The 23,981-nt window shown below is 36.1% G+C and overlaps 1 protein-coding gene across 2 annotated transcripts in view; it reads right to left on the reverse strand.

Moving 5' to 3' along the window:
* Positions 1 to 23,981, reverse strand: part of BEND4 (BEN domain containing 4) — a 45,110-nt gene that overhangs the window by 15,021 nt on the left and 6,108 nt on the right. For both annotated transcript variants that reach the window (XM_072620608.1, XM_072620607.1), the window contains exons 2-3: positions 17,601 to 18,161; positions 3,802 to 3,893 (exon numbers count right to left, since the gene is read on the reverse strand). In XM_072620608.1, the coding sequence (XP_072476709.1) occupies positions 3,802 to 3,893; positions 17,601 to 18,161 (653 nt within the window). The remainder of the gene's footprint in view (positions 1 to 3,801; positions 3,894 to 17,600; positions 18,162 to 23,981) is intronic.

The following is a 23,981-nucleotide window of genomic DNA, read 5'->3' on the forward strand; positions in this document are numbered from 1 at the left end:
TGTTTAAGTGTTAGGAATTTTTTGTTGCCTTTTCTATACAAGTGACTGAAATAGATTTAGGCATTATTGTTCTTTATGAATTAATAAATATCCTTAAAAAAAGATAGGAACATAGAGGAGTGTTATTTTAGTAATGTCTTAACAATTAAGTAGATAACAACTTTCCCAGGTCTACCTTACAATCCTGTGTTGCAATTAATCAGATAGCCATCTTGAATAACAAGGGTTCTAGGTTTTTACAGAGGTGACTTTGGCACATAACAAAAGTTTCAGATAAACTACCAAATTACTAAATCTGTATATTGAAATAATGGTCCATGTTTCAAGAGATAGGCAAAGTTAATGATCTTTTCCTTTATTCCAGAGGATTTGGGGGTACTGTTAAAACTCTCCTAGAAATCTGGATTTCAATCAGATGATACATTTCCTATTCATTTCAGGCTCCAAATTCACAAATTTCTTCAAATTCCTTGGAATGATGCCAATGCCATCGATAGTTTATTAAGCACCTTGAGTTAGTAAAAATGACTAAAAATATCCACAGCAAAAACTTTTGACTCCACATTTGGACACTTTTGCCACCTACATTTTATTCTCTAATATCCTTCTTTTATCTACAAGAGAACAGAATACTTAATTGTATTGTTTTTAGCTGAAGAGCTGCTGAAAGCCCCAGATCACTCGTTAGAAGCAGAGGGACAAAAGGGCAGCCTGGTTTCCAATTCCACCCTCTCTTCTCTTTCTGACAAACAGCTAGGGTTGTTCACAAAATGTTATTTGCCTCCAGATGGGTTTACTGGTTTTGACCAGCTATTTAATTTTAATTTCAAAGTAGCTGAGTATTTGAAGTCCCTGTTTTGCAAAGCATACAAAACCATTCTCTCTGTAGCTGGAAAATTTGTGTGACTGCACTGAGTAGGATCTGATATTTGTTGCTGAGGCAGGGAGAGGGATGTGAATGTGGATCTGAAGGTTGGAAAGGGAAAAACTAAACTAGAAAGTTCTCTACAGATGTTCTCCATTGACACTATGTTCCCAAATCCTTACTGGGCTTAGGGGAGTGAGAATATGGGGATGAGGGAAGAGATAAAGGAAGTTTCTAATATTAAAAATCTCACCCAGTTGATAGTGGAAGGGGAAGGGGAAGGGGAAGGAGGGGAATAGGCATATAAAGAAAGAGATTTTTGCCTCTTATTGAATTCCTTTCTCAAGCATTGTCAATATAAAAGAAACAGTGTGGAGTAATGAAGGGAGAAGTGGTTTAGGAGGTGGGTGACCTTGGTTCGACCATTTATGATCTGTGTGACATTGGGCAAGTCACTTAATCTCTAGAATTACAGGTTAGAAGGGATCTCAGAGGTCATCTACTATAGCCTTCTACCTGATTCATGAATTATCTTCTCTTATAGTCTTCAGACCACAACATGTAATTCTTTGCTAGGCTGGTACTTGAAGCCTTTCTAGTTTGGAAGATTCTGCTAGAGTCTGCTTCTGATGATACCATCCTCAAGAACCTAGAGTCATCTCCATTTTGTTATGTGATGTCACAATAAGACTTTATTCTTCTTATGCCTTATTTAGTGGAGGGAATTCCTCCACACAATAAACAAAATCCTTCTTATGTGTGGTTCCTATAGTGCTGTGTAGAGGCCTTAAAAAGAAGCACATCGTATTCATATTAAAGATAGGAACAGGACCTGTAATTTCACTGGGTTAGAGAACTCCCTGGATGAAGAACCTCCTGCTACCAATGGACACTGGCACTTTTTCCATTAACGTAGTCTTAGAGTGTTGCCTAGAGAATGAAGAATTTGAGTGATTCTCCCTGGGTCACAGAGTCAGTATATGTTAAAGGTAGGACTTGAATAGAGGTGTTTTGGGTTCTGAAGTGAACTCTCTGCTCACTATGCCTCTACGTATTCTAGTTTTATCATTAAAATCAGCAAAGCATGATTTTTGAGGTGTGCAATACCAGTGAATAGGGTCAATCTAGGACCCTTCTCAAACAGTTTTGATATTCACTTATAAAAAGGCAATTCAGTCACTGTTTACCATTTTGAAATTATTCAGAAAAGAAATACTGTCTTGGAAAAAAATTTCAAAAGTAAAAATAGAACTATGGAGCCATTTAGATTATAGAGGAAATAATAATACTTCAGAATAGTTAATTGGGATAAAAAATAATGTAAAAATATGATTAAGGACATTCTATGCAACTAGATTAAAAAATAAAATGTGTAGTGGAAATATAGTCAGTAATTTACCCATTCAACTCGAATAGGAAAAACACCTAGGTAGAGCATTGAATTCTGCCTGGAGCCAGGAAGACTGGATGGAGGTCAAACCCTGCCTCAGACACTTAGTAGCTGTGTGACTCAGTTTCCTCAGTTGTAAAATAGGGACAATAATAGTACCTATCTGCCAGGATTAAATGAGATAATATTTATAAATCATTTTGCACAGTGCCTGACATATACTAGGAACTTAATTAACCCTTCCTTTCCTCCTCACTTCCTTCCCTTTTCCCTTTCTCCTTCCCTTCCTTCCTTCCTGCCTACCTTCCTTCCATCCTCCCTCCCTCTTTCCCTTCCTTCCTTCTTTCTTTTTTTTCCTTCCTTCCACTTTCTTGATAGTTATTGCAAGGCAACATGGTAGTGGAAAGAAACGAAGCTTGAAGTCAGAAGACCTGAGGTTGCTTTCTGGTCCCAACACTTATTAGCTTCTTGGACAAGTCATATAACCTCAGCCTGTTTGCTTATTTGTCAAATGGGAATAGGAATACTTCTACTACTTACCCCACAGATTTATGGTGAAGCTTAACTGGGGTAATTTCTCTAAAGCACTAGATAGACCTCAAGGTGCTGGTATTTACTTAAGATTTTGTCTATAAAGCAAAGTCTCTAAACTAGTCTATCTTATTTGCTCCTCAACTTAACATTGCTTATCTCTGCAAATATGGGAAGGTTAGAAACTTGATCATCCATTTGTTCAACAAACTGGGAGGTTTTTGTATGAAAACTCTTCTCAGGTAACAACTACTCTGCAGCGAAGATTTTGGTGGAATATCCACCTGTAACAATTAATTCCTTGCAAAATATCTACTGTGGTTGTGAAGATAATGCCTGGCACCTGGTGGGTACTTAATAAATGTTTATTGATTGATTGATAGACAGGAGTCTCTTTAGTAATAGATGTTATGCTTGAATTTCTCTAATAGAGTTATAAGAGTAGAAACATGGTGGGGGTGGGAGTAAGTGCTATGTAGGTTGAGAAGACCTGCTAAAAATGGTGAACATTTGCATAGACTATAGTTTCCCTTTGTTTATCAAAAAAACTTTAAATTTAACTAGTAGTCAAACTGTTCTACTACCACCACCATCATCATCATCACAGCCAGCATTCATATAGCACTATAAGGTTTGCAAAGTGCTATACATGTGTATATACATGTTATCTCCTGTGATCCTCACAACAACCCTGCATACTATTCTTATTTTACAGATGAGGAAACTAAGTCTGAAAGAGGTTAAGTCAGTTGCTCAGTCATAGCTAGTAAGTGTCTGAGGTGTGATTTGAACTCAAGTCTTCCTAACCCAAGTCCAGCACTTTGTACCATTATCATTTCGACACACATAAACCCAACAAGACTTATAGACAGGTCAACCCTTGACTTTGAGAAATACATTTTGTTACCAATGTATTTCTTGGTTCTTTATTAGTGGATTACTAAATTATCAGTTTCATCTCAATGAAATCAGAAACATAAAACATGGTTCTTTTTGTCTTTATATCATACACTACCTCTGTGGGCTGATCTGCTGGCTGTGGTATCATAAGTTGGTTATGGTGCTGAAGGACAGTTTTCAAATAATCTAAGACCGTCTGGCAGGGCACTGTAGGAAACAGATTGCAGTTACTGAATATTCTTAGTGTCACAGAAACAACAACAGCAACTTTTAGCTAAATATTATCCTCTAAGATTTGCATTGTCAGTCCTCCAATGAGGTCTTTTGTAGCAGAAATACTGCTTCTCTTCTGATCTGTGCAATCATTTAATTTAGTAAATTCAGAGCAAGTGCTGCAACCTCAGAGGCCTTCCAAGGTTTTTCTACCCTCAGCACAGTTACTCCAAAGGGTTTTCAGAAGATTATAGGATTAAATCAGGTGAACAACAATGAAAATAAAAAGTTTGCATCATAAACACAATTTAAACCAAAAGAGAGAGAGAAAAACATTTCTCATATGAATTGACTCATTATCCAAAATTAACATTCAATCACAAGTGACACTTTAAAAGTCGTGGCCTGGGCAGCCAGTTTTTTTTTGTTGACAAAATATTCATATGATTAATCTTTACTTCCTAATTTTTTTCAGGGGGCAAACATTGTATGCAATTCAGACACTTCCCTACATCTACAAATATACACACTTAGTCGCATTCTTACTTCACAGGTCCTTTCTCTGAAGGTGGTCAGTTAGCTAGTTCTGACTTTTTATATAAAGACCTTTTCTTTAAAATTATTTTATTTGTTTTTCAGTTTTCTACAGTCACTTCCATATATCTTAGATTTCCCCTCCCTCTCTCTCCATTCCCTTCCCAAGACAGCGTGCAATCTTATATGATAAAGACCTTTCTTAAGAAGATGTTGCCACATATCTAATTAACTACATACATTTTGGGAAATAGTTCTTTTCTACTGTGATTGAAGTAGCTTGACTGAAAAAGAAAATTTTATGAAAAGTTATGTTTAAAAAATTATTTAATATTAGCCCTCTTGGAATGACCTAATTAAAAAAAAATTCTTGGGAATCTTGCTGAAACTAATACTAGTGATAATTCTTTCGGTGGCTGTCCATAGTGCTGAATAGGGAATGCATCACATTTAAGAAAATAATAAACATGTTTAACTAGAGGCCCCAACTTAAAGTGCTAGCACTAATCCAGTTTGTCTTAATTTTATGGGTAGCAAGTAGAATCTTCTCTCCCCGCTCCCTGACACCTCCCCCCCACCTCCCCTCCCAGCCCAATACTCACTGCTCTTGGGTCTTGAGGAGTTTTAGCATCCACAATTAATTATCTCATATTTCACTGATAACATTATTGAACATTTTGAACAAGAAGAAGTTAAAAGGCAGTCTGGGAGGATTTTTACTTTCAAATACTTAGGTAATTAGCAATATTTATATGTGGGTTTCTTAGGCAACTCCTCAGTGGTTGTTTGACTTAATCCTTCAATTTCAGTGACATTTGCTAAATGATTATACAAGTCAGTTTTAATAGGCTGTAATATTGCACAGCACATCTGTTTTAAATAAACTAGGTTCAAAAAACCTAGAGGATTCTCCCAATTTAGGGCATGTAATCTGTTGGTGGAGAGATTACCCACGCTAATGAAATTATATATCATCCAACACAAAAAAGAAAGAATTTTTCCTTTTGTGAATAAAGTTGTATTCAACAATTTTCCCATGCCTCACAAAGGCAGATTAAGAATACACTGTTTACATAAAAATAGAAAAATTAGGGAAATCTAATGGAGACACAAGAGAGCTGAGAGATGGAAGACATCTAGGAGTCAGTGCACTTTGGGGTTCTAGTCCTGTCTCTGCCTTCAATTGTGTAACCTTAGAAAAATCATTTAAGTTCTCTGGGACTCATTTTCTCATCAGTATAGAGAGAAAATAATTTCTATATCTACAAAACTTATAGAGTCAGTGTGAGGATAAAATGATAAAGCAGATATAAAGGTGAGACAGTCTGGTCAGACTTTCCCTCTTCTTCCAAAGGGGAAATATTTTTACAGAAGTATCCAGAATGATTGGTAAATACTTAAACACCAAAGAACTGTTACCAATTCTGGTGTGAATTCTTATCTGATTTACTTCTGATTGGCAAATTAAATAGTTGTATGGGATTTATCTACACTGAGTTAGTAGAAAGGGCAATGTAATAGTTTGTTTATTACTGAATATAATTGAATTAATCCCCAAGAAGGGGGAGTGGGACCCCTACAGTCAGTGTGCTGTGCTCAAAGAGTTGGTTAGCTCCTCCTTTAACCTCAGTTTGGATATACACACATATATGTACACATATAAATATGTATATATACATGCAGGAAAAACAAAGGGACTCAAGGCTGCTATATCAGAGGCTGACTTATGTCCTCCACAAAACCTTTGTTTTTTAGGTCAACACATTATAACTAGGCAAGTATGTTACGAGTGTGAGATTATGTGCCTCTCCCTTGACACAAAGTGACCTATTGTAGGAAGTGTTTTAAAAAATTAAACAGTCAAGATAGCATTACTATTTTTATCAGTGTTTTCTTGAGTTTTTGATAAATTTGCTTATTTGCCCAAAGATTGATTTCTTTGAGACTTGAACTATTGCCAGGGGTGGCAGCACCAGGTTGCCTAAGGAAGGGGTGAATTGGCCCAGGTGGGGAATAGAGCGGGTCAGATTGATGCTTGATCAGTGTCAGGATCAGACCTGGGAGTGGCCCCTGAACATCCAGCCTGGGTGCCATCGGGAGATGCAGTCTTTGCAAAAACAAACTAACGAGAAAGAGGTTTGAACCACTGTCACTTTTTGGGCTTGTGGATGAATGTAGATGGTTAGTTTAATGCAAATTTTGAACTTTAAACTACTATCACCTACAGGTAGTTTTGCTAACAAATGCCATTTTTGTATAATCCAAACAAATGGATTTTTTGTTTATTTACTATTTGTCAAATGGGGATAATAATACCTGTAGTCCCTACCTTTTAGGGTTGTTGTAGGAATTAAATGAATATACATACATATATATATTCATTGATATATGTATACATACATATAGGAGTACACCTATATGTATACATATGCATACATAATATCACAAAACTCTTAGTTCATTTTAAGCTATTGAAGCTAACTTAAAAACTAAGCTACTAAAATTTTTAATGAGCCAAGGCTTTCTTGGACCACAATACACACATATATAACACTTTTCAAACTTTAAAATATTATACAAATGTCAGGTATTACTACCAACCCATAACTTACCAATGCAAATATGTGCATGCCTTTTCTACTTACTTGCTCATCAATAAAAGTGATATAGGCCTGCAAGGGACAGGTGTGACAAATCCCTAATTCCAGTCTATAAGTAGAAGTGATGGTGATGGCAGTTTCATTCTGCTTCCTTCACCTTGCTACAAGTGTTGGGGTACTGATGGAATGTAAGGTCCCTGAGGATAGGGCTGCTTTTCATTTTCTCTCTGAATCCCTAGTGCCCAGTATAGGGCCTTGCACATCGTAATCATTTAAACAATGCTTGTTGGCTTGGTTTGGATTAGTGTCAGTTACTATATTTCAAACCACACAGCTCCAGCTCTTTCTTTAGGATCATGCAGCTTAAAACAGAATTGCAGGTGGATTGACCAAATCATTGAGCAAAACTGGCTGATGCAATCTGTAAGGGTTTTGGACCTCAAAAGCCCTTCCTGAAAGTAGGTATCTTTGCATAGCACTTCATAATCCTGGCGTTATAGCTGGGGACCAGACAGAAAGCCAGTACATATTCTCTGCCTCATTACATTGGCAGAAGCTAAGTTGAATCGAGTAAACTATCTTATGTGCAAAATAAGTAGTAAATATTATTATACTATAAATACTGAGTAAAATTTACCTGCCAAATCAGGGGCCAAAACAGGAAAAGAAGCTTTTTTTCTTGGCTCACAGAGCAGCCTACTTAGCTAAATTGTGCTACCTTTTTAGGAGAGAACTGTCATTTTGCCAGTAAAATGAAAGCACTGACGATCTCTGAAACTTTTTCCTGCTTTATTTTGTTACAATTTTTTGGTAACCATACTGCATAGCTACGTATGGACAATTCCCATAGTTATCCAAAAATATTAAAAGTACACTTCATTTTCAATTCTCTACAAAGTTTCTGCATAACTGCTTTGGACTCTAGCCTCTAATGGACTATTTATTCTTTAAATCTACAGATTAAGGATTAAAAGTATCCCTCTGGGTAACAAAATCATAATCTAGAGATTTTACTCTCTAAAAGTCAATTGCACCTGTCACCTCTCTATGTGACGTTAGGCAGGTCGCTTAACCAGAAGAGTAACTGCCATTTGCTTAGTGCTTACTCTGTATCAGACAGCATGCTAAGTGCTGTACAATTTGTATCTCATTTGATCCTCATAACAACCCTGGAAGGTAGAGGCCTCATTTTTCTCATCTATAAAAAGAGGAGATTATATTAGCTCCTATGGTCCTTTTCAGTTTTATATATCTATGTTCCTATGATCCTACTTTGAGTAATGAATTTTAAGAAAGGTTATTCTAATTCATAGAAAAGACACTGCTTTGGACTAGTCACATGTTCTAACTTTGCCAGTGCCAAAAAAGACTAAAATACAATGAACTTCACATATACATCGGAGGAAATAAACTATGAGTTGGTAGAGAATGATGGAGGTTATCATGGAATAAATGATGTAACTGCTAAAGGTGTCTTAAGGTGACCTACACCATTTATAGTGCTCTTGAAATGAATAGTTATTCTATTATATAACTATTTGATGTAATTGAATAAAAAAGGCAAATAAGATAATTCTGGAAGAAATAAAATAAGCTAAAGAAATCAATGAAATCATTAGTTGTTTTAAAGGTAGAACTTTGGAGGCAATATTAAGAATGACGGATCATAGACATACTATTACACATCTCCCAATGCTCAGTTTATCATGCTGTCCAATGCAAAAATATTCCTAACCTAACATTCTTAGGAAATGTACTAGCAGGAGTTCTATGTGAATTTGGTACTTTCATAACTAGTACAACCATGAAGCCTCAGTTAATTGTGTTCCGTGCCAAAGATCATTGTTACTAAAGAAAGCCTTGGGTACTATGGCTTTAACAAAATTACTCATGCTTTTTTCTAAGGCTGTCAAGTGAATGACTTTTCTGACACCATTTTAAATGGTTCTGTTGATTGCATGGTTTTAGCATTCTTTAATGACCGAGCAACTGGTGTAGTGACTGTCAGATAAGGGAGTCGAGGAAAATTGCTCTAACACTACTCTCTTCCATATTAAGGCCTCTGGATCTCTATTTTCTAATTTTCATTGCAGATAGCTGTATTAAAATTTTGATTACAGTTTCTCTTCTCTCATCCCTCTCTCATCATTTAATGTCTTGTTATGCAGTTTTCTCATTTCAAGACTCCAAACATGAAAAAATCCATCTCAGAATAAGTCACATACCAATCCCATGTTACTCAAGGGGGGAATGGAAATTGTTTACTGTACTATTTGACCTTTTAATGGTTTACCAAATAACTTTGTCGCAGATTGGAAGATCCTGAATACAAACTACCAGAGGCTGACTTGCTTTGAATATCTTCCAATATCTTGTTCTAGAGGACCAAGAGTGTTCTGATAATATACTTCAGCTAGGCTGGTTTTTAGACAATAGGTATGTATGTGTGTTTGTCCTTCAATGCTGAAGAAGACCATGCCATCAGAGAAATGATGACATGACTTGCACTTGACTTTGGTTTTTGAGTGAGGGAAGGCTGTGCAGGTCATCAGCCTCACTTCTCCTCCAGAGCCATCTGAATCCAGTGACCAGATATTCATCAGGATGACTGGAGATGACCCAGGATGAGGCAACTGGGGTTAAGTGACTTGCCCAAGGTCACACAGCTAGTGAGTGTCAAGTGTCTGAGGTGAGCTTTGAACTCAGGTCCTCCTGACTCCTGCACTGGTGCTTTGTCCACTACACCACCTAGCTGCCCACATTGGAATAATCTAATTTAAGAAACAACCCTTGGCAGACCCATACATATAGGAATGGGAAATGGGAATGGCTTCCCATTTTGCTAAGACTTTCTAGAGCTTGCACACTCTTAGCATAATCTTCAAAGAGGTAGAAAGAAACAAACATTTATTAAGCACTTACTATGTGCTAGTTGTTGTACTAAGTGCTTCACACAGAGTATTTCATTTAATCCTCACAACAACCTTGGGAGGTAGGTGCTATTATTATCCCCATTTTACAGCTGAGAAAACCAAGGCAGATAGAGGTTAAGTGACTTGCCCAGGGTCACACAGCTAACAATAATCTGAGACTGACTCCAGGTCTGCTGTGCCACCTAGCTGCCAAGAACTCAAGATCACCCCTGTATTATGATGTGGCATTGGAGTAGGAAGTTTGGGAAAGATGACTATTATTGGTACCCCAAAACATTATCATTTCTTGATTTTTTTTTCACTTCTCTTTTTCTAATAATCCACCATGTCTGACACAGGCTACAACCACAGCCATAAGTGTGTTGAAGGAAAGACAAAAACAGAGGAGTTGGGAGTAAGGAATGATGAGAACAGACAGAAATTTTCACCAGATCATAAGTGCCACAGAAATTTTCCTCTGGTGTGTTCTTGTCTGTTGATTTCACTGGGAAATTCCTGAATTTAGAAGTAGGAAATCTGAAATCTAATTCTTCCTTTGCTAATTGACTTGCTCTATCCCCTAAGAGGGGGACACAACACCTATTTCTTCACCTATAAAATGGAGAAAAGTAACATTTTCTCTGCCCTATATACCTTGAAGACCTGTTGTGAATATAAAATGAGGTATCCTATTCCCACCCGAATTGTCCTCTGCACTCAGTAGCCTTCTCTCTCATTCCCTTTTTCTCAACCTTCCCCCTGCACCAGCTTTTCCCAACCATAAGTATCACTGATCAAATTACCTTTCCTTTCTTTGTTGATTCTATTTTCTCTTCTCTCTGTTCTATAGATTTTCTGCCTCCTCCCACCCTTACCTTCACACAGACCTTATTTCCACTGCTGTAATCTCATAATAAAAGAAAATGCCTTTGGTCATTTGAAGGTAGTTTTAAGATGTGTTTGTCCAAAGCAGTTTGTATGTCATTTCACCATTAGACTATGAGCTCCTTGAGAGCAAGGACTGGTTATGCCTTCCTATTCCCCAATGCCTAGTAAAGGCCTTGAGTATAGTAGGTGCTTAACAATATTTGTTGATTTGCATATGGAGTTAAAGACTAATTTATGAAGCATAAAATTAAAATACACCATTGGCTCCCAAGTAAGACAAGCTTACCCATTTCCTCAAGAAAACCTAAGACATCCTACTCCCTTTTAATAAGCTATCTTTGTGAAAGGGTTGTGTTTGTGAAATAACCTTCCAGTCTTTTTATAACTCTTACTTGAGGTTTGCTCTTAGGTTTGGGAGTTAGTACATCACACTACTGTCTAAATAACCTGGCCTTTTCCCCTCCCCTCTGGGTGTTTTCTTTTTCTCTTATTTGTTCTTGCCTGTCATGAATGAAAATACTTTCCCAGAGTAAGACAGTACATCTGAATGGTCTCAGGAACCTAAACCCCTGGTCCTTCCAATAAAATGATCAAACCTCCAGGGTACAAGTTTTTAAACCTAGGGTCCATGGACCTCAGAGGAGTCCTTAGATAGATTTTGGGAGTGGGAGGGAGAGGGGTTTCTGTGAACCTAGATGGGAAAAAATTAGATCTTCATTTTCATTAACTTTTTACCGTTTAGCATTTCCTTTAATTTAAAAACATTATTCTGATAAGGGGTCTGTAAATTACACTAAACTGCTAAAGGTGATCATGACCCACAAAAAAAGGTTAAGAACCACTGCTCTAGGGCAACTTTTGACCATTAGGCAACACCACAGTTGTTTAGAGGAAGGCAGGTCACAAGCTTTGTAAGCCAGTTATAGCCTGGAGAAAATTGCTTTTGCTAAGTGATGGCTTGCCTTCAAAATAACAGGAATTGCATTCATCTGAGGGGGAGAGACTATGCAAACAGATGGAAGCTTTGGGGAAATGTTCTGGCAATGGGGTGAAAAAATGAGATGGTCTGATAACCTAATCGTAACTGACCTTGGTGCTTGTTGAAGTAACTGGGATTCCTTCTCTACTTGGGTCAAACTTTCTCCTCCTGCAGAAACACCTTTCCAACCAAACATGCGGATCTTTCTCATGGGATTCTATATTAAGGCTTTTCTTTACACATGCTTTATAGTTGGTAGCTCAAGTCTGCTGACTTTAAATCTTAACTCTCCCATATCTTCTATTTATAATTGGCAAATCATTTCTTTTTTTTTTTCTTGTCTTTCCAATGTCAATCACTTAAAACCAGATTGGTAGAAATTAGAACCACAGGATCTCTGTGTGAAATAATTATTGCTTTTACATAGGTGTTATTAAAGTTGGCAAGGAATATTATTAATGAACTATTACCTCTAGCCTAATTTTAAGTAAAGTATTGTCTCTCTTCTGAATCTCAATCTTTGTGAAAATGGTTTTGTACACAGTGATTCAGAGTTGTATTTATATAATTCTTCTGTATATGTATTGGCAGGTAGACAAGTATTTTTTATATTTTGTAGTTACTTAAATGGAATTTCTCTTTTTGTCCCTTTCTGCTGGATTTTATTGGTATTATGTAGAAATCTTGAAAATATATGTAGATTTATTACTGCAACTTTTCTGGTTGTTTCAACTAATTTTTAGTTGACTTTTTAGGGTTCTTTAAGTATACTACAATGATAATTTTGTTTCTTCTTTCTTAAACTTATTCCCTCAATTTCCTCTTTTTTATCTCATTCCTATAGTTAGTTTATCTAATATTAGGTCAAACAGAAGTGGTGATAATAGGCATCCTTGTCCCACCTCTGATTTTATTGAAAAAGACTCTATAAGTAGCTCTTAGTTATAGATATATGCTATTTATTATGTTAAGGAAAGATCCAGTTTTTCCTGTGTTTTCTCATATTTTTAATGGAAATGAGTGTTTCATTTTGTCAAATATTTCTCCTGCATCTATTGGTATAATCATATGATTTCTGCGGGTTTTGTTATTAGTATAGTTAATTAAGTTTACAATTTTCCTAGTATTAAACCAATTCTATATTCCTGGTATAAATTCAACCTGTAATAGTATATAATCTTTGTAATATCTTTTGTTAGCTTCTTTGCTAGTATTTTATTTAAAATGTTTGCATCAATGTTTATTAGGGTTATTGGTTTATAGTTCTCTTTTTCTGTTTTGACTCTTCCAAGTTTATGTCTCAAGACCATATTTGTGTCATAGAAGGAATTTGGTAGGAGTCCTATTTTTGCTATTTATGAAGACAATTTATGTAATATTAGAATTAATTGTTTTTTGAATGCTTGGTTCTCTTTTGTGAACCCATCTGGTCTTGGAGGATTTTTTCTTTGGGATTTATTCAGTTTCATCCTCTGAAATTAGTTTGTTTAAATTCTCTATTTCTTGGCCTGTTGACCTGAATATATTATTTTTTGTAAATATTAATTTATTTTATTTAAGTTGTTGGCTTTATTGGCATATAGTTGGGCTTCTCATAATCTCCTTTATTGTTTCTTGTTATGAATTCTTATTTTTCATTTTTGGTACTGGTAACTTGGTTTCCCTCTCAAATTAGTTTATGGTTTACTCACTTGATTTTAAAAGCTCCTAGTTTTATTTATCAGTTTAATTTTTTGCCTTCACTTTCACTAAATCTCTTCTGTGACTTTTATGATTTCTATTTTGTCTTTTATTGGGGTTTTAAAATTAGTTATAAAGAGTCAGACATGACTGAAGGACTGAACAACAATAACAGTTAGTTGGTTTTCTAGTTTTTTAGTTATAAAACCTAATTCATTTATGTCTTCTTTTTCTTTTTCTGTTAATGAGAGTATTCAGAGAAATAAAGACCTAGATAATTGGAGAAATATTAATTGTCTATAAATAGGCTGAGCCAATATAAAAAAAGACAATAATACTATTTAAGTTAACTTACTCATTCAATGTCATACCAATCAAAAAATTACTTTACAGAAGTAGAAAAAATAATTACAGTATCCACAAGGAGGCAAAAAGTTCAAAAATCTCAAGGGAAATAATGAAAAAAAGTAGAAATGATTAAGCAGGGCCTAATTATACTGGTTCTAAAATTTTACTACAAAGTAGCAATTCTCAAAATTATTTAGTGCTGATAAAAATAGATAAATCAATGGAACAATTTAAGTACACAAAATACAGAAGCAAATGAACCTAGTAACCTAGTGTTCAATGCATAAAGACCATAGCTATAGGGATAAGAACTCACTAATTGATGAAAACTGGAGAAATTGGACAGTACTATGTTTTGATTTAGAAAGGTTTAGAGCAATATCTCACATACCATAACAAGATAAGGTCCAAATGGTTATGTGAACTAGATGTCAAAGGTCACATAAACAAATTAGAGAAACAATTAAAGAAATTCTTTTCAGATTTATGTATAGGAAAAAAATTAATGACCAAATACAGGAGGGGATTATAGAAGGCATAATGGATGATTTTTGATGACATAAAATTTTTAAAAATTTAAAAAACTTTAAAAAATCTAGTACAGCTAAGATTAAAGAGAAACAATTCACTGGGGAAAACTGTGAGAAGTTTCACTAATAAAAGGTTTCTTTCCCAAGATATATAAGGAACTGATTTAAATTTATAAAAATAAGAGCCATTCCCCAGTTCACAAATAATTTAAGGATATGAACAGGAAGTTCTCAAAGAAACCAAGGCTATCTATAGCCATATGAAAAAAAATGCTCCAAACCACTAATAATTAAAGAAATGCAATGCAATTTTGCTGGTTCTGTAGAACCAGAAGAACAATTTATACAATATCATCAATATTATGGAAATGGACAATTTTGAAAGACTTGGGCATTCTGATCAACTAAATGGTCAACTATCATTTCAGAGTACTGATAAAGAAGAATGCCTGATATTTTATAACAGAAAGAAGATGGATTAATATGCACAATAAGAAATGCCTATTTGGACATGACTAATTTGGGAATATATTTATATTGACTGTGCTTGTGATACAGGGATTTTGTATTTCTCCTTTCATTTGTTCCTTCTTCCCTCCCTTCCTTCCTCCCTTTTCCTTCCTTCCTTCCTTCCTTCCTTCCTTCCTTCCTTCCTTCCTTCCTTCCTTCCTTCCTTCCTTCCTTCCTTCCTTCCTTATGTATGGGTAGATAGGGAGAGGCAAGAGGGAAAGATGAATGCTTGATAATTACAAAATTAAAAATTAAAAAACTGCATTGACTGTGTGATTATTGCTAGGATACTACTGATATGGTAAGGACTTGAAGGATATTGATTCAGGTCATGGGAGGTGAATTGATCCACAGGTTTACTAAGCAATACGAATATCAAGTCTAGACAGCTTGCTGAATATTTGTGATGACCAAGCTGTCAAAAATAATGAGGATGTTGTTGTCATCTGTCCTAGGAATATGAGGGAATCAGAAATATGTGTCTTAGGACTTCACCTCAGCCAGGTTAATAGCTGAGTAGTTTGGATTACAGTTTTGAAGAAAGAATATGAATTCCATACATATATGTATATATATGTTTTAATAATTTCTCTCTCTAAATATGTATATATACATACATACATACATACATATACATATATCCCATTCAAAGATGGTGTCATCAATAGCTATCTGGATAATCTCCCATCCTCTCCACAAAGGAAACTGCTGAAGGAAGAGGAAGGAAAAATATCCACAGAATGTATACTCACAACATGGTATATAGTGACTATTGCTTTATGACTAGAAACAGTGAGAGCTGTTAAATATAGAGATATGATGGGGTAGACTTGGGTCTTTTCCTTCCCTATGGAAATTGGGAAGTTCTCAGCATAGACTGACCTCTTCTCTGAGGTCATTCCTCTATCACTGTCAATGAACAATTCTATCCAGAGCACAGAGAGTGACTGCACAACCCCTCAGGGTTTCCTCAATCATAGGAAGCTAAAGCCTAGTATCTATTAACTTCAATCCCCTGTCTCTCCTCATCTGGATAGACAGCTGGCTCAATGTATTGCAAAAATGTGCTGAATGAAATATCTGAAGGGGCAAAAAAGGAGCTCGTTTTTAAAATGGGGTTCATCTCCATGTAATATAAATCAAAGCCACCCTTTTATTCACATTCTTATTGTATACAACGCTAATATTTAATGGAATAAGTACTAGTTTTAAAAATTCAAAAAAGTCACATTGTTTTTCATTAAAAAGACCTGAAAGGCTCCTCAAGAGAGGAAGGAGCTTAGGAAGCACCTGAGCTATTACAAAAGGATGTCTAGCATTCCATATGACAAGGAAAGAAATGATCAGTGCTATAGAGAGGGAGATATGATTGAAATGTCAAGAATGAGGAGATAAAACTTTCATTTATACTGGTAAAATGAAGTATAGAGCTGAATATAATGGTCATTTGACTACTTTGATAATTGTGGTCAGTTGGCTAATTCAGCCAATTCCACAATGGAAATATCTGAGGACTAAATTAATTAAATAATGGCCTCAGTTTCTCTACTTCATTTAATATTTTTTAGAGAGGGCAGAAAAATTCGTTGGAGTTTTTCCATAGCTAGAGAGACAACAGGATGCTAAGCAAATAGTTACTGACAAGGCATAGGCTGAACAAGAGGACTCAGTCTGGAGATTATATTTGACAAAAGGGATGGGTTTGTACTCATGTTTTATGTCTGGGTAGAAATAAGTATAGAACTACTGTAAGAAATATACATGCCTCAAAATTTTTCATTTGTGAAATCTACATTAGGCTTTATTTGGGGGAATGCTTTTAAAAAATTGAATCTTTTGGCTCCTGCCCTAGCAGCCTTTTAAACCTTTTCCTTCCTCCCTACATATTCCCTAGTCAAATTGTGGGCTGCCTTACAGGATACTTTTCTTTACTAAGATGGTGGTAAGCACCCTCTCCCTTTGACAGATCATTGGCCAGAAATGCAATGAGATGAAACAGAAATCAAACCATTAAATATGTTTTTCTAACTGATTGAATGTAACTTGCGATTCCATGAAGATCCTTCCCCAAATGGCACTTGGCTACTTAGCAAGTACAGCATCAATGAGAAGTAAGAAATCTGTTTAACCAGTTTAAAAGTTCTTTGATTTTGCTTGTATATTTTGGTGTGTTTTTAACCTATGAGGCTCAGTGTTCCATTTCTTATCAACTGTAAATAGGAGTTTGCCCACTGAAAAACAACAAAACATTTTTGTAACTTAACAAGGGAAATCAATGAGAAAAAAGAGGTCATTTGTTTGGCATTATTTCAATACAACTGGTGAAACTATCATTTCATTTTAATTTCTATCACTGGGTAATAAAACATATAAATCAAAATCTCTGAAATATTAAAATGATTTTAAAGTACCACTTTTATAAAGTAAATTCAGGGATATAACTTAGTCATTTCAGTCTCACTGCATCCTCCTATGAACTGATTTTCTACTGATATATACATCATTCAGGAGACTTCTATTCAGTATTCAGCTCTACCCCTAAGTATGCTGTGGCACAATGCTCCAGATTGCCTTGCTTTATAAATTCCCCACCTCGTTCATTACTGTGTCTTCTGAAATGCCCATTCCCACATCCTTGTTAAAATTAGAGCAATGCCCAGAGAAGGGGTAGAAATGAAGGCATGTGACAGAATGCTTGTAGAATTACTCAGCAAGAATACCTGGGATGCTCTCCAGTTTTCTTCTGAGTTCCTCATTTTCTTGTTGTAGTGAAATGACTTCCTGTTCTAGCTCTTGGCACCGAGGGCAGTACCCCTCTTCCTCTTCTTCCTCTTCTGGGAGTGTAGAAGATGATGGATGACCATGAGATTCAGAAGTGGCTGGGGAGGTCCATCCACCTAAAGTGTGAACTGGAGAGGTTGAAAGAGGGTCCACCTCTGCTAGATGGCTATAATCATTTACAGATGAGGTGTTCTGAGAAGGAAAGCTCCCAGAAAGCAGATAATTTTGTAGGGAATCAGTAAAAACCCTCAAGAAGGCAGAGGTCTGCTGTTTCTTTTGCATATATTGCATCTCAATGTCTAAATTGTCTGATGTCTGACTATGAACAATTTTCCCAATCTGACACTGCTCTTGTCTTTCACTATAACTTGAACCTTCCTGCTTTACACAAGAGATCATGGATTGAGAATGACTGGAGTCCAGAAGCTTTCCGCCACAGTTTAAAAGGCTAAGAACCCGACTGCACTGCTGGGCAAAGGCATCCAGGATCATACGACTCTCTGAAATAAATAAAAAGATATATCACAGAGATCCATAGCAAAAAATCATTAGGGGGATAGAGGAATGGCCACAACTCTTTAAAGCTTAACATTTAAACAACAACAATATTCATTATGGTCTCTTTTATATATCAAGAGTATTCTCTTGATGAGTTACCCACCATGACAGGGATGGGGGGATGTGCTATTGGCTTTTTACTTACTAGTCATCATTTGAGCTATCAAATTCAACTGAATTCAACAATCTTTTAAAAGCACCTACTGTGTAAAGAACACTAAAAGACCCTGGGGAAAGAAATAGACAAGATAAGATAAAATAAGATAAAATCTTCCAAATAAAGCTTACAGTTTGATAAGAAGATAACATACACATAGACAGCTATAATACAAAATCATGTTATAAGTACATTAGAGAGAATCAATGAGCACAAAGTTATTAAGTGCCTGCTATGTTCTAGGCATGGTGCTAGATGCTGGGAATGCAAAATTGAAAAACGAAATAATCTCTACTCTCAAGGAAGTGACATTCTAGCATTTGAACTAGAAAAGAATCTAGAGGTTACCTAATCCAACAGATTTTTACAGATGAGGAAACTAAGTTTCACAAAGTCCTTTTGGAGTCTGCTGCACTTTCTCTATATGACCTGCTATTCCTGAGGCTTAGCTATTTAAAGTCCTGAAAATTTTGTTCCTCCAATGTTTCCACTCCCTTTAATTTCATCACAAAGAGATCAGGCACAGAATGCATCTTTAAGGTAGTTTAACACCTTGTGAATACCTTTTAATTACATTTTCTGATATTCTGGGCTGGGGGTACTGGTCAAAAATCAGCTTCCCTACATTAGGATTTACCGTGGTTAGTGAGCCTTCATGGACAGAATTTGGTGAACTTCATTTGTGAGGCAGTTTGATACACTCTTTGGAGTCAGAGAGTCTGAATTCAAATTCTGGCTCTGTTACTATGATTTGTATCACCTTTGGCAAGTCACTTGCTTATCTGGCATCAGCTTTTTGTAAGATGAGGAGATTGGATTAGATGACCTCTAACATCCCTAGGAAATCTAAATCTATGATCCTACATGTCATTACTCATTGTCATATAGGTAAAAGAGGCAGAACAAATGTTCAAATCTATTCTGACTCTTAATTCAAAGCTGTTTCAACATGCTTCCTAAGGGGAAAAACAATGGACTCTGTGAAGTTTACTAGAGGGAAAGGACATTCAGAACAGGGGATTTTAAATGATAGATAAGCATTCAATAGAGGAAGAGAGGGAAAAGGATGTTCAGACTTCGCATAACAGGCAAAGGAGATTGAAGTTTACTTAATAAATAATAGAGAACCATTAAAGATTTTTGAGTAGTATAATGACATGACGTGTGTGTGTGTGTGTGTGTGTGTTTGAAATTAGGCTGGGAGAAGTAGGGAGAATATCTTAAAGTTGGGAGAGATGGGGGTTGGAGAGGGAGGAAAAGAGAGAATTTAGAACTCAAAGTTTTAAAAACAAATATTAAAAATTGTTTTTACATGTAACTGGGAAAAATAAAATACTAAATAAATACAAAAAAAGAAAAAAGTTGGGAAAGAATGGAGGAAGAAAGGTTGGGAGGTTGTTGCAGTAATTTGAGATCAATGGTGGTGGTGACAATGAAGGTTAATGCTAGGATGGTGACAGCAGGAATGGCAGTAGAGACAGAGATAAAAGATACTACGGTAGAGTCAACCAGATATGAAACTTGATTGGATATGAGAGGTGGAAGAGAAAGAAGTGTCAAAGATAACCCTGAGATTTCTAACATGAGAAACTGAGTAAATTGTGTTTTTTTCTGATAGAATCAGTAATGTCAGAAAGAAGAATGTAACAAGGGAAAATGGTAAAAGCTGTTTTGAAAAAGTTGAGTTTAGGACATAACTCAGGTAAATATTCCCCTACACAACTGGATATACAGATTTGTTTTTGTTGTTTGTCCTTCATTCCAGACACGAGAGAGGTGATATCATGGGTTTAAGTGAGGCAGGACTGTGCAAAGTCACCAGCCTCACTTTCTCCTCTGGAGTTCAGTGGAGAGATATAGATCAGGACAACTGGAGATGGCCCAGGATGCAGTGGGGGACCTTGGCCTTTTTAAGCTAAGATCTTCAACAGGTCTCAGTTTGACTGAAGCAATGCCATTCAGTGATTAAGGCTAGGTAAGAAATGAGGCAGACACATACAGGTTTAGTGCTTAGGAGAGAGGTCAGAAGTAAATATCCAGATTTGGGAATAATCTTCAAAGAAGTGTTCATTGAACCTGAAGAAGGGTGATGGGGTAGATGAGATTACTGAGAAAGGGAGACTGGAGAGAGAGAGAGACAGAGAGAGAGAGAGACAGAGATGGAGAGAGACAGAGATGGAGAAGGAGGAGGAGGAGGAGGAGAGAAAAAGGCTAAGGACACAACCTTTGCAAACACTACTCACATTAAAGAGCTGAGAAGAAAAGATAGGAAATATGCACCTCGTTAGAATGACAAAGTGTGCTGTCTTGGGTCAAGAGTTAAGTGAGAATCCAAAATGATGACATGGTCAGTAGCATCAAATATAGCCAAGAGCTCATGAAGAATGAGAACGGAAGAAAAGGTCACTGGATCTGGAGAGCTGGTGTGTGCTACTTTCTCACCCCTATCTGCTTATGAGACCAGCATTTACAAAATGTCTTGGTATGTTTTGGGGTACATATCATTGGTACAAAGCACTGGATTCTCCTGGAATGTTGCATTACTTGAATTAACCCAGCATATTTCCAGTGATTGTAACAAATCCTCATATTTCACATGATTATAACATGGAATAGTGTGAATTTGAACACTTCCATCTACTTCAGGGGATTCATTATTCGCACTGAAGGGGATATAGCTATGTAGGGGTCTGCTTAGCGTTCCCTCGCACATGAAACTCCATCTCCTGTTTCCAGGCCTTTACATTGGCAGGATTTCAAACATAGCTCAAACACTGCCTCCTCCAGTTGGCTTTTCCTGAGGGTTCTTCCCTCACCCTCTGCCCAATTCCCACCCCTCACCCTTCCCCTCCAATGCTACCTTCCATCTATTCTGTGTTTATCATGTATGTACTGATTTATGTAAATGTTGTTTTTCCTATTAGAACATAAACTGTTTGAGGACATATGCTGTTTTTTGCTTTTTTCTTTGTACCTCCATCACTCAGCATGACATCTAGCATCTATCTAGGCAGCATTTATATAGAAGTTTAAGGTTTACAAAGCACTTTACCATATTATCTCATTTTATATTTATAATAACCCTAGGAGTAGGTGCTATTATTTAGCTCCATTTTACAGATGAGAAAACAAAGGCAAACAGAGGTGAAATGACTCGCCCAGGGTCACATGGCTAGTAAGCATTTGAAACCAGATTAGAATTCAGGGCTTCCCAACTCTAAGTTTTATGCTCTAGGCACTATGGCACCATTGGCATAGAAGTGCTTAATCAGAGCTTGTGGATTGATTGAATTGTGTGATCCATATGCATCTGACCTCATATACTTAGCTTTCCTAAATCATGTTCTGATGGATTGAGTTAACCAGTACAGACATGATTCTGCAATGATATTAATATCTGAAACCATCATGACTTCTATTCCTGGAACGTCCCCAGGTTTTTTGTACAGTTAATCCAAAGAATCCCTACCGCATCTAATGTGTTCTTCCTCAATCATCAACTGCAAAAAGGAAAGATCTGCTTTTGAAAAACTCACTGTACTGATAAGGTGAATTAAAAGGTAACCTTCCAAGCCAGTGGACAACCCCAAAGCAGAATTATATGTTCAGTCTAGTTTTTTTGTCTCTTCTGATTTGTATTTTTTTCTATTACTATTCAAGGCTAATACATAGTCGTAGCAACATCACCACTATTTGGAGGTTAGCTAAATACTATTTCCTAAAAAATATTTTTCACTGAAAACATTAATCTACTAAAACATCACAGGTATCAAAATTTGGCATATAATTTTGGCCTACCTTGTCCTATCAGTTGAAGACGCACATGAGAGTAGATACAATCAAAAAACCTCATCATTTAGAAAAAAAATAAGTAAAAACCCTTTAGTGGTGAATATACAACTTAACTTTCTCCAAGCCTATAGATTTGAAACTCTTTCCAAATCTATAACTTCATGAGCATGAAATCATAAACTATATTACCTTTTCTCCTGGCTTTTACCCAGAATAATATTGAGAAAGAAACAGGGAAAAAATGCTTACACTTGATTGTTTAAAAAAAAAGGCAGAAACCAATTTTATGATACTAATAAAGGTTAGGTGACCTGCACACCACTGATTATTTTTTCTTTTAAAAGAATGTTACATCCATTGCCATCTTTGACAATCTAAGAATAGTTATTTGGGAAGAAATCTTGAGATTTCTTCCCCATACCCTCCACCCCCTCCATTCCCAAAATATACTTTTTATTCACAAATAAGGGTAAGGTGAAATGCATTTTATTAAGGCAACTAGGCAGTAGTTCACAAAATGTGGTTGTATGAGAACAGCCACTTCCAGACCTACGCTGATTTTTGACTGTGTTTATTTTATAATGTACATAAGGCGTTTGGGGATTATTAGAAGAATCTATCAAGTACTCCTGATTATTTACTTTCCATTACAACAGCACACATTGAAATATATAGACCAATTGGCTCTCTCATTTTTGGAGGGGACTATAAGCTGATATAAGCAATAGTCATGGACTTTTTAGGTTGACACATTGGAGGGAGAATATCTCATTCAAGTTTCTTCTCTTTCCTATTTGCCTCCCAACAAGTATAAAGTAGTTATTCTGCTCTTGTGGTTCTGGGTCTGCATGGTCCAATTTGGGGGTATATATATGCTCTGAAGTGGGGGAGTACCTTGCTTTATCTAAAAGCCCTTTTACATTTCCATAGGGGAACTGAGAGCTAAGTTTTCTATGTTATGATTTCCAGAAGATGGGAAAGCTTTTTAGACTATTACCCACCTAGGAGTAAAGGTTTAACAGTGGCCAAGGGATTCTGTAGGAACACTGGAGATAATCCACTATCCTGGACAATATGGAAAGAAAAAAAAGGTATGCTCTTTTCCCTTCCTATGATAAAAAATGTATTTATTGTATGTATTCAATCTAGAAAGGAAGAAATGGATTTAATTTCAAACATTGTGGGAAAACACCAGAGACATGTGTATAACATTTGTTCATAGGGACCAAAAAGTCAAGGGACCATGTCACTTGACCTCTCAGTGCCCCCATGCAACTCTCTAAGACAAAAATAATAATAATGATGTATAATATATAATATTAATATATAATAATGATATATAATAGCACTTATATAGCACCTGAAGGTTTGCAAAGTACTTTGTAAGTATTATCTCATTTGTCTTTCAACAATCCTGGGTTGCAGGTGATATTAATGTTCTAATTTTACAGATAAGGAAATTAACACATATAACTGGTAAGTGTCTGAGGTCAAATTTGAATTCAGGTCTTCCTGACTCCAGGTCTGGCACTCTGTGCACTATGATGCCACCAAGCTGCAATAAGTTATAAACCAGTTGCCAATATCTATTGTAGAAAATTTCCTCACTTGAAGTTTCCCCACAGTTATTGAAATCACAAGAATGGGAAATTCCCCAAAACAAAATTTACCTTATTTTTTAATTTCCTAGGAATCTTAGAGTTGTCAGGGACTTTAGAGATCAGTCAAATCCAGTCTATATATTTTGTAAATCAGGAAACAGCTTCAAATAGGGAAAAGACTTTTTCAAGGTCACATGGAAAGCTGGAAGAAG

Source organism: Notamacropus eugenii, chromosome 6 (genome assembly GCF_028372415.1).
Source record: "Notamacropus eugenii isolate mMacEug1 chromosome 6, mMacEug1.pri_v2, whole genome shotgun sequence".
NCBI classification, from domain to species: Eukaryota; Metazoa; Chordata; class Mammalia; order Diprotodontia; family Macropodidae; genus Notamacropus; species Notamacropus eugenii.